The sequence below is a fragment of the Nyctereutes procyonoides genome, unplaced genomic scaffold (genome assembly GCF_905146905.1).
Source record: "Nyctereutes procyonoides isolate TBG_1078 unplaced genomic scaffold, NYPRO_anot_genome, whole genome shotgun sequence".
NCBI classification, from domain to species: domain Eukaryota; kingdom Metazoa; phylum Chordata; class Mammalia; order Carnivora; family Canidae; genus Nyctereutes; species Nyctereutes procyonoides.
This window is the reverse complement of record NW_026575139.1, coordinates 22,325,960-22,339,116: the sequence shown is the minus strand read 5'-3', so window position 1 is coordinate 22,339,116 and position 13,157 is coordinate 22,325,960. Positions and strand designations below refer to the sequence as shown.

At 46.7% G+C, this 13,157-nt stretch overlaps 2 protein-coding genes across 4 annotated transcripts in view; one reads left to right on the top strand and one right to left on the bottom strand.

Annotated features, from left to right (window-relative positions):
* Positions 1-4,313, bottom strand: part of VIPAS39 (VPS33B interacting protein, apical-basolateral polarity regulator, spe-39 homolog) — a 32,526-nt gene extending 28,213 nt beyond the window's left edge. For 2 of the 3 annotated variants that reach the window (XR_008661684.1, XM_055304263.1), the window contains exons 1-3: positions 4,207-4,313; positions 806-898; positions 13-115 (exon numbers count right to left, since the gene is read on the bottom strand). Coding sequence is in view for 2 of the 3 variants with exons in the window: in XM_055304263.1 (XP_055160238.1) it covers positions 13-115; positions 806-898 (196 nt within the window). In the remaining variant the exon portion in view is untranslated. The other variant, XM_055304264.1, reaches the window with a different exon arrangement.
* Positions 4,314-4,771: 458 nt separating this feature from the next.
* Positions 4,772-12,840, top strand: AHSA1 (activator of HSP90 ATPase activity 1). The gene is made up of 9 exons (XM_055304262.1): positions 4,772-5,001; positions 6,352-6,542; positions 8,268-8,350; positions 8,741-8,858; positions 9,940-10,028; positions 10,864-10,992; positions 11,464-11,565; positions 12,277-12,328; positions 12,449-12,840. Exons 1-9 carry the CDS (start codon positions 4,922-4,924, stop codon positions 12,619-12,621), a joined length of 1,017 nt encoding a protein of 338 aa, XP_055160237.1. The 5' UTR covers positions 4,772-4,921; the 3' UTR covers positions 12,622-12,840.
* The last annotated feature ends 317 nt before the right edge of the window (positions 12,841-13,157 follow it).

Here is a 13,157-nt window from a genome sequence, read left to right as displayed (position 1 = left end):
TCCTCTACTTACTTCCCACAGGTTCCCCACTCCAGCTGACTCTCTCCAGGTCATCGTCATCCTCATCATCCACGAAGTCACGAAGACTATTCACTGCTCTCTTGGATTCCTTTAACTGCAGAGGGATATAAGGCAGGGCACTCAGGCAATCACTACTTCTCACCTCTCTGACAACCAAGAAGGCTGAGCAATTGAAATTTAAAGATGGCCAACATTTCACCCTCTGCAATTGAAAGCCTAGCCTGCTAGATATTTGCCAAGAAAAAAACATTGCTTTTTAGCCAACATTGCAGTCCAGTGGCAAGAGTTAGAAGGTATCAAAGCTGTTTTTAAGTTCTGATCATATACCTGGCAATGACTTGCTGTGTAAGCCTAAGTTTATCCATTTCTCCAAAAATAAATCCATCTCCCCATTTGTAAAACAGATGCAATAAAGAAGCAACTTTCAAAAAAAAAAAAAAAAAAGAAGCAACTTTCAATCCAGTTCATCATTCAATCATTCAAAAATAACAAATTATATCACATAATAAAAGACTTGGGGTCCTGGGGGGGGGGGGAGAAACTGAAAGGAATAAATCACCTTACGCATAAAAGTAAGAGGAGCAGAGAGTTGGTTTTTACAATCCTTCTGGCTCTTTTTTGAAGGCTCTTCTCTATGAAGATTTTTCTGAAGATCTGACCCAAAACAATAGAGCCCAATAGAGACACAGTCAAAACCCAGGTTCCCAAAGATGTAAGGAGAAGGAATTGGAGAGTGGCACTGTGGCGGAGGTGTGATCTGCAGCAACTGTTCATGAAAACCTACCTGTGAGAGCTCATCATCTTCATCATCAAAGGTGAAAGCCTTGAACTTGGAGCTGTTCCAATACTCTTCTTCATCACCCTTTGTCCGATTCATCTAGAGCGAGAATAAGACATGTATTTGTCCTTTCCTGGACTGCTTTCAAAAGAGCTCCAAAAGCTTTAGGTTCCTTCACCACAAACTCTGCCTCCCACCCCATCCTGCAGTAATTGGAGATATTTAAAAGCTGAGAAAGCAAATACTAAATCTGTCTCATAAAATCAGATCATTGGGTCTCCAACTGATCAAACCAGAGTTCTGATCCTCTAATTACCCACAAGGAGTCATTCATTCCTAGAACACCTACTCTGTTCAAGACACTCTCTCAGGTGTTGAGGGATGTTTACAAAATGCAAGACACAGTCCCTCTTCTGAAGGACCCTACAACAGAACTGGAGTATTCAGTATCGATACATATAAGGGTAACAGCACAAGACAAGCATGAGTTATAAGGACACATTACAAGTTTTGCTGAATATACAAGATCAATCAAAGCATCAACAAAACAGATGATAACTGCATTCATGTATTATTCAACATATATTGAGCGCCACCTTGGAGGCACTGTTCTAGGTTCCAGGAATACTGCAATGAATAAAACTGGCAAATATCACGCTCTCATCTCTCTATGACTTGAGACTTAATCTCATGACCTGAAATCATGACCTGAACCGAAATCATGAGTCAGTCACTTAACCGACTAAGCCACCCAAGAGTCCCCATTGAAGCTTCTGATGGCCCTTAACATACTCTAGATACTCCTCCACCTGTAATGGGGTTAACATCCTAATAAATATAACATAAGTTGAAAATATCCTACCCGGAAAATGTTAAACGGCACATCTTAGTCTATCCTACTTCAAATGTGCGCAGAATATTTACATCAGTCTATCGTTGGGCAAAATCATCTAACACAAAGCCTATTTCATAATAAAGTATTGACTATCTCATGTAATTTATTGACTGCTGCACTGAAAGTGAAAAACAGAATGACTGGGCAGCCCGGGTGGCTCAGCAGTTTAGCGCCGCCTTTAGCCCAGGGCCTGATCCTGGAGACCCAGGATGGAGTCCCATGTCAGGCTCCCTGCATGGAGCCTGCTTCTCCCTCTGCCTGTGTCTCTGCCTCTCTCTCTCTCATGAATAAATAAATAAAATCTTAAAAACAAAACAAAACAATGACTGCATGGGTGCAGAATAATTTAAATGTATCAGCTGTTTACCCTTGTGATCGTGTGGCTGACTAGGAACTGTGGCTCACTGCTGCTGCCCAGCACTACAAGAGTATTGTGCTGTATATTGCCAGCCCAGGAAAAGATCCAAACTCAAAGTTCAAACTACGGTTTCTACTGAATGTGTATCACTTTTGGGGTCCCTGGATGGCTCAGTCGGTTAAGGGTCCATCTCTTGATCTCATCTCAGGGTCTTGAGTTCAAGCCCCGTGTTAGCTCCACACTGGGCCTGGAGACTACTTTAAAAAAAAAAAAAGTATATATATATATATATATATATATATATATATATATATATCACTTTCTTATCATCATAAAGTCGAAAAATTGTAAGTCGAATCACTGTAAGCCAGGGAATCATCTGTGCTCTCGCTTCCTGGTTCCTTTGTTTTCAGGAGATACAGGGATTTAAAGATATGGTGGGAATTTTCTACTATCTGATCCCTTCCCATGGTAGACATCACTAATTGATTTCTACTGAACCCAGATGTAACTTAAAAATCCTTCTGTATATTTAAAGCCAAGTGAAGCTGGCAGATACAAGGAAATCATCCCTCATGGTGGGACAAGCACAAGCTTTATTTATAGCAGGTAGCTTTGAATTCAAATCTTGGTTTCCCAATTCTGAGCAAACTGCTTAAATAATTTTACTTCTAAACCTTGGAGAAAACGGCATCCTACCTCACAGGACTGCAATGAAGAAGAAAGAGGACTTAGGAAACACCTAGCAGAAAAGTAAATACTGAATGTCAATTCCTTCTGGTATGGTGAATTTTACTGACACCTTTCCATCTTGGTTTCCTTATCTGTAAAATGGGCATAACAATAGACACCTACCTTACAAAATTGTTTTAAGGCTTAAACTACTTAATATACGTAGAGCGTGTAGTGCCTGACACAAAACTAATGCTCACTGTTTTTATTAATAAAGTATCATGGTAATTAGAAAAAAGGTAATATTTATAAGCAATCCTAAAGATCTAAAAAAAAAAAAAATTAATCTGACACAAAAATACTGAGAGTGACTATCACAAACACTCAAGACCTGCATGGAGCACAGAAAGGTCCCCGGCACAGATGCCAACTTCTAGAGCGCTCGGTCATCCTCACAACAGCTCTGCAAACGTGGGCCTGGCAGATTCCATCTCTATTTCACTGACGAGGAATACGAGGCACAAAAGGATTAGGTACCAGAACCACTTTGCTAATTGCTCCTATAACCCAGGTTTCCCGGCTGCCGGATCCCTTCCACTCTGACACGCAGGGCCCTTCTCTGTTTCACTCTAGGAAAAACTAATGCAGGTCGATACTTCACTGCGGTAAACAAATATCTGTAAGTATCTGCAAACCAGCATAGGATGTGTCTAACGAGCCCAGTAATCCACCAGAGAATTTCTGGAATCTTTTTAAATCACGCAACCGCAGGGGTGACACTTGACACCAATGTGTACTGCGAAGGCCCAATCAGAACCTAGCTGGCTTTACCTGTGCCAAGGAAGGAGATAAAGATCTGACGGCTCTAGAAGTTACAACGACCGGGTGCGATTATAAGAGTGACTGAAAGAGGTGCTTCAACATGATCCCAGGTACGGCGGCAGAGGCTTGTCCCTATCGTCACCTGTTTACTGGGAGCCCACGAGACGGGGTAGCAAATCCAAGCACACAACAAAGGAAAACAGGCATCGGCCAAAAAAAAAAAAAAAAAAAAATCCACGACCGACACGTTCGCTGCTTCACAAACCAGCTCCCGAGACTCAGATCCAATTATTAACTTCTGAGCCAGGCCTTTCCCTGTGAGGCCATGACCCAAGCCCAGGGAATGTGGGTTAACCGAGGAGGAGTCTCCGGGCGACCGTCCGGGAAGCCACGGGTCTACGGCAGTAGCCAGAGCCCGGCGGATCGCTGGCAGAGTGAATGATCCTTCAAAATCCAGTGTCGATTGGATTGGATTGGATTGGAATCCGCTTACAGTCCCAACCCCGAGCGTACTCGGTCGCTCCGACTGGAAGGGTCAGGCCGGGGCGGCGGGTGGGGAAGCGTCTAGGGACGCCCCAGAGAATAGGGGGGAACGGATAAGTTTGCGGAGACTCTGGAACCAGCTAGACCCGCGGCCCAAACGGCTTGGGACACCCTCACCTCTTCCACACCGAGCCCACCCTTTCGGGACAGCGTCAGACTCTTCCGCCGCTGGACCACCCTTCCTAGCCAGACTGAGCGGCATAGAAAACAGGCGGAAGCGAGCAGTCGCGGGGTGGAGCGGAAGGAAGGAGGGAACGTGAGTCAAGACTGAGGCCGCAGGGCATGCTGGAAATTGTAGTTTTTCGGTCTCCACCGTCACGCTCGGTTCTGGACGTGACGCCGGGCTCCTTGACTACAACTCCCCAAACTCCCAGCGCTCCGCGCTTAAATCGTTTCCTTTACTTTTAGCGCGACCTTCCGCGGTTATCCAGCAGATTATTCAACAAGACTACAACTCCCATGAGGCTCAGGGGGGCCAATTCAGAGGCTCGGGGAACAATGGGACGTGTTCTTTGTGGCCTTTACGGGTGATGAATGGTTGTGTGAGCGGCTGCATTTCGGACCCCTTTCGAGGTAACCCGAGGGAGCCTGCAAGAACTCTCGAACAGGCACAAAGTAAAACCCGACGAGGTGAAACGGAAGTACCCGGTGGGAGTGAGGAGGAGCCGGAAGTTAAGGCGGGGAGGGGCGGGGGGTGGAGGGAAAAGCAAGCCAGGAGGTTCTGCGGCCGCTTCTAGTAGTTTCCAGGCGCTGCCGGGCGGCTGGGACCAGGCGGTCCGGAGGCTGTGGCTGCGGCTGCTCGGGCGCTGGTGGCGGTGCGACAGGAGAGCCGATGGCCAAGTGGGGTGAAGGCGACCCACGCTGGATCGTGGAGGAGCGGGCGGACGCCACCAACGTCAACAACTGGCACTGGTGAGGGCCAGCGAGCGGGCCAGGCCGCGGGAGGGCCCGGCCCAGCCGGGGGTGCGGGTCCCGGAGCCTCGGCCGGAACAAAGCTGGGGCCCGGGGCAGCCCTGCGGGGACACGAGGGGAGGTCCTCGCCGCGGCACGGGGTCCGTGGCCCCGGGCCCCTCCACACACCACCACCTGCCTCTGTTTCGCTCTTCGGAGGGCCAGGGGGCGGCGCGGAGGGCTGCGCCCAGAGGAGGGTTCCAGGAGCCCGGGAACGTAACGCCCTGGCCCATGCCCATGCTTGCGCCCGCCGCGAGCGGGGACGTGCTTCCCACACGTGGCCGGAGGAGTCGGGGAGACCCGCGCCGCCCTGGACTGTGTCGGGGGACCGCCGTGTTAGGCTCGAGGCCGGGGCGCTGGAATTGCTGTCCTGCGGCTTACGCGTGAGCTTCCGAGTCAGCCGTAGGGGACCACTGCCGGAGTCCAGAGGGCAAAGGTTCGGAGCGTGTTCCGCAGGTGCTGAGAGCTCAGGGATGCTGAGGATGCCACGGCCTCTCACCCGGAACTGTTCCCTTGGGTTGTGTTGTAACTCCCGGGGCTGCCCCTGGTTGCCGGGCAGTCGTGGTTTTATAATGCAACCAAAAGCCTATTCTCCGTTATGACATTAAAAGTCCTATTTCCGTATCTTTTCACTCCCCTGAACTTTGGTCACACCGTCTTTACTGTATCTTTTCCCTGTGGCGGCTCTTCTTGCTGCTGGTTTCTCTACTGTTAAGCACATGGGGAGGCAGAGTGTGATTTTCCTTCTCTGTATCCCGGCCTGCCTCCTCTCCTCTTAACATACAAGGGTGCTGGACTTAACATTGCTTCCACGGCCACCTGGAGGACACGGAACGTGTAGGGGATTTTTAGCACCGTTTGAATTTGACAGGTCAGCCCGCTGTGCTAATGAGGTCAAGATGATGGGTTTATTACTTACTGGGCTTGTGAGTTAAATACTGCTTTGCACGGCCCACTCTTGTGCTCCTGACCTCAGCGAGATGGTCACGGTTTTCCATTTGGTCAAACGGGGGCACCGTGTTGAAGTGTCACATACTTGACCCTACAGCATCATGCTGAGGATGGAAGGCATCATTTTCCATTTGATTTGTAACCATTCCACGCAGCCGTGGTTGTCTTTGTTGACCATATGGGAGTCCTTGTCTTCCTAAAACGGAGTAACACGCTTGTGGACGAATTAGAGTGGGACTGATTTTTTTTTTTTTTTTCAAACTATTTGTCAGGCCTCTTGTAGCCTTGAATTCTTTTGCACAGAGCAAGCAGTCTCTTCCATTTGGCTGCTGGTCCATAGCTTTATTTTCTGTTTTGCAGGACAGAGAGGGATGCCTCAAATTGGTCCACGGATAAGCTGAAAACACTGTTCCTGGCAGTGCAGGTGCAAAATGAGGAAGGCAAATGTGAGGTGACCGAAGTAAATAAGCTTGATGGAGAGGCATCCATTAACAACCGCAAAGGCAAACTTATCTTCTTTTATGAGTGGAGCATCAAACTAAACTGGACAGGTAAGTCTATGCTGGACTGTTAGGACAAAAGTTAACTGCATTTTGCTTGACTTGCTAAGGAGCCAGGGAGAATGGTTTGGGGGGAGTTGGGAACTCTTGAAGGGAGACAGTGCTGCTTTGGAGTCCTGAGGAAATCAGTATTGGGTGCCAAAATTTCTCTGCCCCTAGGGGATGAACACTAAATGCATTTTTCTCTCCGTGGGTCTCAAAAGTCCCCATCAGTGAGGCAGTTGGGCCACTGAATTTTTGGGCCACAAATATGTTAGGACATTTTAAATGAGGTAACATTTCTCACACTAGCTAACTTTTTATCTCTTGGATGATTGATTTAAAGGTGGGAAAGCAAATTTTTGGGGGGTATGGATCTTTTTTTTTTTTTGCTTTCTCCAGTGTGACTCTACCAGTGTAGACCATTATTATGCTAATGAAGTTTCTATGTGACTATAATTTGGGGCAGTTTTACTCTCTCGTTTATGTCCCTTCTGTGATGGCATTGGCAAAGAATTAGAGCCATGTGTGCGCCCCACCTGGATGGTCCTGACAGTTGAGAGGCTGAATTTCAAAAGGCACTAAAGCTAAAGGAGTACATGTAGGGGGCAAAACATACAAGAGATTTGTGCTTCAATGAGCATTTCTTAAGTAAATGGTAATAAAGAGGGGAAAAGTAAATCCATCTGTTCATGACCTTTTAAAAAACTACTAAAATATAGTAGTCTGAAAGGAACCTTTAGGTGTCCTCTTACCCGGTCCTCTTTTTATAGATTGAGAAGCTGATGTCAAGAGAAGTGGAGATAAATAAATGTCCTGTTGGTCAATTTTGAAATATAGTCAGTTCTGCTATAATGTCGCCCACGTGTTCTAAAAATCACCACACTGTGCAAAATTGCTCAACCAAAACCACAGGGCTTATAGGGAAGATAGGGTTAGGGACACGACACAACACCCAAAACCTTCATTGGTGACACGTTTTTAAAATTTAGGAATGTAAAAATTGATAGCACAGTTCTACATGCTATATGGGAAGAAATACATGAATAATATAGTAAACGTGCTGCTTTACTTTGAAAAAGATCTGAAGTTCACTTGTGAAAGCAGGTATCAGAAGGGTTGCAGCAGGTGGGTTATTGTGAATTGGTGCTTGGAGGGTCAACTGATGAAATCAGAGGGAACATTACGGACCCCAGTGTGGGTGGCATGGCTCGGAACACATGGGGAACTGAGGTTGCTGGGAGATAAATGTTTGAGGAGATCCTGTCTTGTGTATTCCTGTCCGGCTCCTTTCAGCTGGGTGTAGTCCTATGTGTGCACCTAGTGTTTCTCATGGAAGAAGTCTCATGTTAGGAAGCATGGAATTCATGCTGTGATCAGATTGTTCTCTAGTAGGTCAGTCGCATGGGAACAAGTTTGTATTTTCAGAACAAGGATCCTAGCAGAACTGACTGCCTTGATTATTGACCCGAATCCTCCTGGGCAGAATTCACACTAGTGCCACATCCGCAAAGCCCTTAGTCCCGTACGGTAATCACACAGCTGGCCCGCAGATCTAATGAAGGAAGACCTTTCTTCTGGGGAACTGGGGGAGGGTTGATTGTATCTGACATTCTCTAGAATAAAGAGGGTCAGTTCAGTAGTTCAAAAGAAATATAAGCAGAGGAGTAGTTAGGCGTCCAGAGCCAACTTTGTCTGCAGAGGGAGAGACTAATGACATTGCATTGCTTTTGACAGGTACCTCTAAGTCCGGAGTGCAGTACAAGGGACATGTGGAGATCCCCAATTTATCTGATGAAAACAGTGTGGATGAAGTAGAGGTTTGTGCTTCTTAATTCTTCATCTGAGTCTTCCATATCCTCTTCTCAGATGAGAAAAATGATTTCAAGATTAAAGCCCAGGCTGGGTCCAACCATTCAGAACCTCATTCTGCAGATAATCTTCTAGGTCTGTGGTGCTGTTGGGAGCTTCCGGCACAGCTTGTGCTTATTTAATTACTTTGTTTCAGCTAGTAATGTGTTCTAACGTTAGCCACCTTGGCTTTGGCAGAGAGAACTGGAGAAGGAACACTCATGGGGTTTGGAAAGATACCCCAGCCCTCACACATTTCCTTTGGAAATGTCAGCAGTTATCTGATTGCTCAGCACCCACATTCCACATTGTGGGTGCCCCTCAAGTTATTTACCACCTACTTCTGATCTTTCACTCAGATTAGTGTGAGCCTTGCCAAAGATGAGCCTGACACAAATCTCGTGGCCTTAATGAAGGAAGAAGGGGTGAAACTTCTAAGAGAAGCAATGGGAATTTACATCAGCACCCTCAAAACAGGTATCCCTTGAGTAGTAATGTATGCCTTGAGGAGGTAGTTCCCCCCCACCCCTGGTCATCAGACTGATTAAGGGATCCGATAGTCCTTTGTTTGCCAAATGAGTGAACATTTTGGGGGAGGGGGCTTATTCATCTCAAAGTCAGTCTTTAAACTCAATAAGGGAAAGATGTAGGGATGACTTGCCTGATGACCTATTGACTGTTGAGCTCTTGAAATACGGCTAGTACAAATTGAGTTGTGCCATGAGTATAAAATACAGTGGGTTTTGAAAACTTGGTACAAAAAAAAAAAGACTGTGAAATATCAACAGCTTTTTATAACGATGATCTTGACATATTTTGGATATATTGGATTAATTAATAAACTGAACCTCACTTGTTTGTTTTATGGCTATAATGTGGCTAGTAGAAAATGTAAAATTCTTTCTGAGGCTGACCTTGTATTTCTGTTGGACTGTGCTAATCTAAAGACTTGGCATCCCCAGACTCACTGCTCGAGCACAGTCCTAGACTATCTTTAATAGGCATTCTCCAGGGACGCTTAGGGGGTTTTTAGGTTGCAGGTAGTTGAGCTCTCCCTTAGAATTCCAGTTATGCCAGTGTGTTCTGGTCTTGGTGTTGGAGTGCATAGAGTGACTGTCAGGGGTGATCCCTCTTTTGGTGGGAATCAAAGTGCTCTGGTGCCAGAACTAGCTGTGGCTGTTTTGCAGAGGTGAGGCAGAATGGAGGAGGGGGACAGATCTGCATCCAAGGGCGTCTTGCCCTATTCTTGAAGTCATTGGAAGTGCCACTATGTTCATTCACTATTATCCATAGTAGACCTCATGTACATTTAACAAGTTGTAATGCTTCTAATGGAGTCGGGTTTTAAATGACCCTTAACGTTCCATATTCTACAGCGTACACTCAGATACCTGTCTGGCATAGGCCGGAGGTAAAGGCCTGAAGTAGATAGACTCTTTTTTCTTTGTCATTACCTCATTCTGGGGTAAGATGGCCATGTTTGTCAAACTCTAAAGAGGCCCGAAATCTCAGCAACTAAGAAATAACTTCCAGGAGCGGGGATTTTTTATCTTTTCAGAGTTCACGCAGGGCATGATCTTGCCTACAATGAATGGAGAGTCAGTAGACCCAGCCGGGCAGCCAGCACTGAAAACTGAGGAGCGCAAGGTAAGTCAATGATATTTCCATGCGCGTGCTCGCTCTCGCTGACCTTAACCTCCAAGCCAGAGCGACATATGATCTGCCCACGGTGCTTTTTACAGAGTCCTCGATATGTAGTTACTTGGTCTGTCCTTCTGTAACCTGGTTTTCATTCATTTATAACAGACTCCTAGAGCAAATGGAAACTGTCAGGGGCTTCAGAGTTTGATTCTTCATTGCATTTCACCCCAGTTAGAGGAGTTTGTGAACACAGATTGGTTTTTATATGTGTCTTCAGTATTATTCCTAACTGAGGTGTTGATATTTGCTCCTCTGATACCAGAGGTCTCAGGAAGGTACTGGGGTGAGATCACTACATTCACCTGTCAGGAAATTGATTGATTTCACCACATTTACAGGGTGAGGAAATATTTTTTGTGGAGGTGGAATTTGTGTGGTTCAGGCTCAGCACTTGGTTTGCAGCTCTGTTGCCCTTTGTCAGCATAGTGAAGGGAATTCCGGAGGGGAGGTGGCTGCTTCCAGCTGTTTAAGCACCATTTTTTCCTGAAAATTAGACACAAGGACCTCAGAAATACCAAATGATGTGCCATGTCCTTTGGTCAGTGGGAGTGTTCAGTATCTCTCCTCCTTCACCGAGAATATTATTTCAGTGGGAATTGAGGACATTCTGGGCAAGTTCCCCTCATGACTGAAACATCCATACATATTCCCTCCAACCCCCTGGAAGAATTAGCCCTGGAGGCGAAGAAGTTTGTGAGGATGAATAACATGCCTGTCCTGGAAGCCACGTTAATGCAGGTTTCCCCATCACTCTAAACCTTTCTCGCTGCCGCTTCCACAGGCTAAGTCTGCTCCTTCAAAAACCCAGGCCAGACCTGTTGGTGTCAAAATCCCCACTTGTAAGATCACCCTTAGAGAAACCTTCCTGACATCACCAGAGGAGCTCTATAGAGTCTTTACCACCCAAGAGGTAAGTATAATCTTGTCCTTCAGGCCTCAGGGCATCTGCTGTTCTAGGTGACTTGGGTTGTGGGCACATCCCCTCTGTGCAGAGCAGGTACTGAAAAGCGGAGCTTTGAGGTTTTCCTCATAGAGGCAGAGGCAAAGGAAAAACCCTTCTGTTGGACCTCCTCATCAAAGTGAACATGCCTTCTTTTTCCTCCCATATACTGGTTTCGGGTGGTCTAAGTGGGCACCACTGGAAGCATTCTTGTTAGAAAAGTGAATGGATCTGAAGTAATGGCATCTTGGATTCACAAAGCATCACTCCAGTCAGAGCCTTGAGTAGGGGCTCTTCTTTGTAGTGGAACAGAATAGAACCTGGTAATTGGGCAAAGTGGTGCCTTTGGAAATGAGAGCCGAGGCGTGCAGGTATCTGCTGGCATTTGTCCCTGGGTCCCACTAAGAAGGACATCTTCGTACCTCCTTTTTCCCCGTACAGCTCGTTCAGGCCTTTACCCATGCTCCTGCGATGTTAGAAGCAGACAGAGGTGGGAAGTTTCACCTGGTAGATGGCAACGTCTCTGGGGAGTTCACCGATCTGGTGAGTGCCTGCTGGCGCCAGACCCCGGATGTAGTCTTTGGTCAGAAGAAATGTATCGTTCCTTCTTTTTTTTTTTTCAGCTCTGTAGGTAAAATTTAATCTCTCCAGTTAGTAAAAAAAAAAAAAAAAAAAAAAAACCTCATTTTTGATCTTCAAAAAAATGTTGTAGTTGAATTCTCTTGCTTGATTTTTTTCCCCTTAGCGCCTTTTTTCCCCTTGGCGCCTGCCTTTGGCCCAGGGCGCGATCCTGGAGACCCGGGATCGAATCCCACGTCGGGCTCCCGGTGCATGGAGCCTGCTTCTCCCTCTGCCTGTGTCTCTGCCTCTCTCTCTCCCTCTGTGACTATCATAAATAAATAAAAATTTAAAAAAAAATAAAATAAAATATTGATTTTTTTCCCCTTAGTGGAGTAAAATTAGTTCTTCCTGAAGAAATTCTTTGTGGAAGAGGGTCCTATATGTTGGTGGCTAGTGATTTTCCATTTGCATCACTGAAATGTCACCTGGGCACAGCTGACCGGACCCAATTGGGGCGTAAGAGGAGAAGCCGCAGCTGGTATTGGTGCAGAAGCCACCAGTAGTGGTCCACTTTGTGCCTCTAAGTTGTAGAATTGCACAGAGGATAGACCGTACGGAAGGCAGGTGGCCACTCCCTACCAGGATGGGGTATGTTGTAGTCCACAGTACAGACCAATGTCTTTGATATTTTAGGTCCCTGAGAAACTTATTGTGATGAAATGGAGGTTTAAATCTTGGCCAGAAGGTAAGTACATTTATTTGCTTATTGCTATTACCCTCCAGAACTCTTTCTCTTTTCCCCTGTCTCAAATCCTGATTGGAAACCATGGATCTGAAACCCCCCTTCCTCTCTGCCTTTCTCCAGGGCACTTTGCCACCATCACCTTGACCTTCCTTGACAAGAATGGAGAGACTGAGCTGTGCATGGAAGGCAGAGGCATCCCTGCCCCCGAGGAAGAGAGGACGCGGCAGGGCTGGCAGCGGTACTACTTTGAGGGCATCAAACAGACCTTTGGCTATGGCGCACGCTTATTTTAGGGCTGGCAGCAGGGGGGCTGCCCGCTACTTCGGGCCAGCTCTCTCCTGACTGGGGCTTGGGACTCCCAGGATTGCACCATCCCAACCACTAACTTGGGGCTGGGGCCCCTTCCCTCCACATATACCTTGGGTTTGTGCATGTTTTCTGCTGGGTGGGATCAGAGGGCGATTTCTCTTTTATGTGTACATACGCTAAATAAACGTAATTTAAAAAACGTACATATCTGGAACCTGTTGATTGGGTGGCTGGTATTAATGAGTTCCCTTGAAGATACTGAATTCAAGGGGGAAAAAAAACAGGTTTTGTTTATATTCCAGGTAAGTGTAGAGGCATGAAGGAATCCCTGCCTCTCAGCAGCATTCCTGATCTAGTCTCCTTTCTGCAGACTGGTACAAAGCTGCCGCTCCCCTCACTGATGGAAGACGAGGTGGGGATGGCTCTGGGATAAACAATGCCAAGAAACCTTATTGCTGGCAGAAATGGCATCCTGGGCTTCCCCCTCTCTGTGGCCTCTCCTATCCTCTTGCGAGAACAG

Excerpts from the sequence above, each read along its gene's own strand:
- AHSA1 (XM_055304262.1), top strand. The coding sequence starts at position 4,922 with ATGGCCAAGTGGGGTGAAGGCGACCCACGCTGGATCGTGGAGGAGCGG. Across the intron at positions 6,543-8,267 it reads CATCAAACTAAACTGGACAG|GTACCTCTAAGTCCGGAGTG; the intron begins GTAAGTCTATGC and ends TGCTTTTGACAG. Across the intron at positions 10,029-10,863 it reads TGAAAACTGAGGAGCGCAAG|GCTAAGTCTGCTCCTTCAAA; the intron begins GTAAGTCAATGA and ends CCGCTTCCACAG.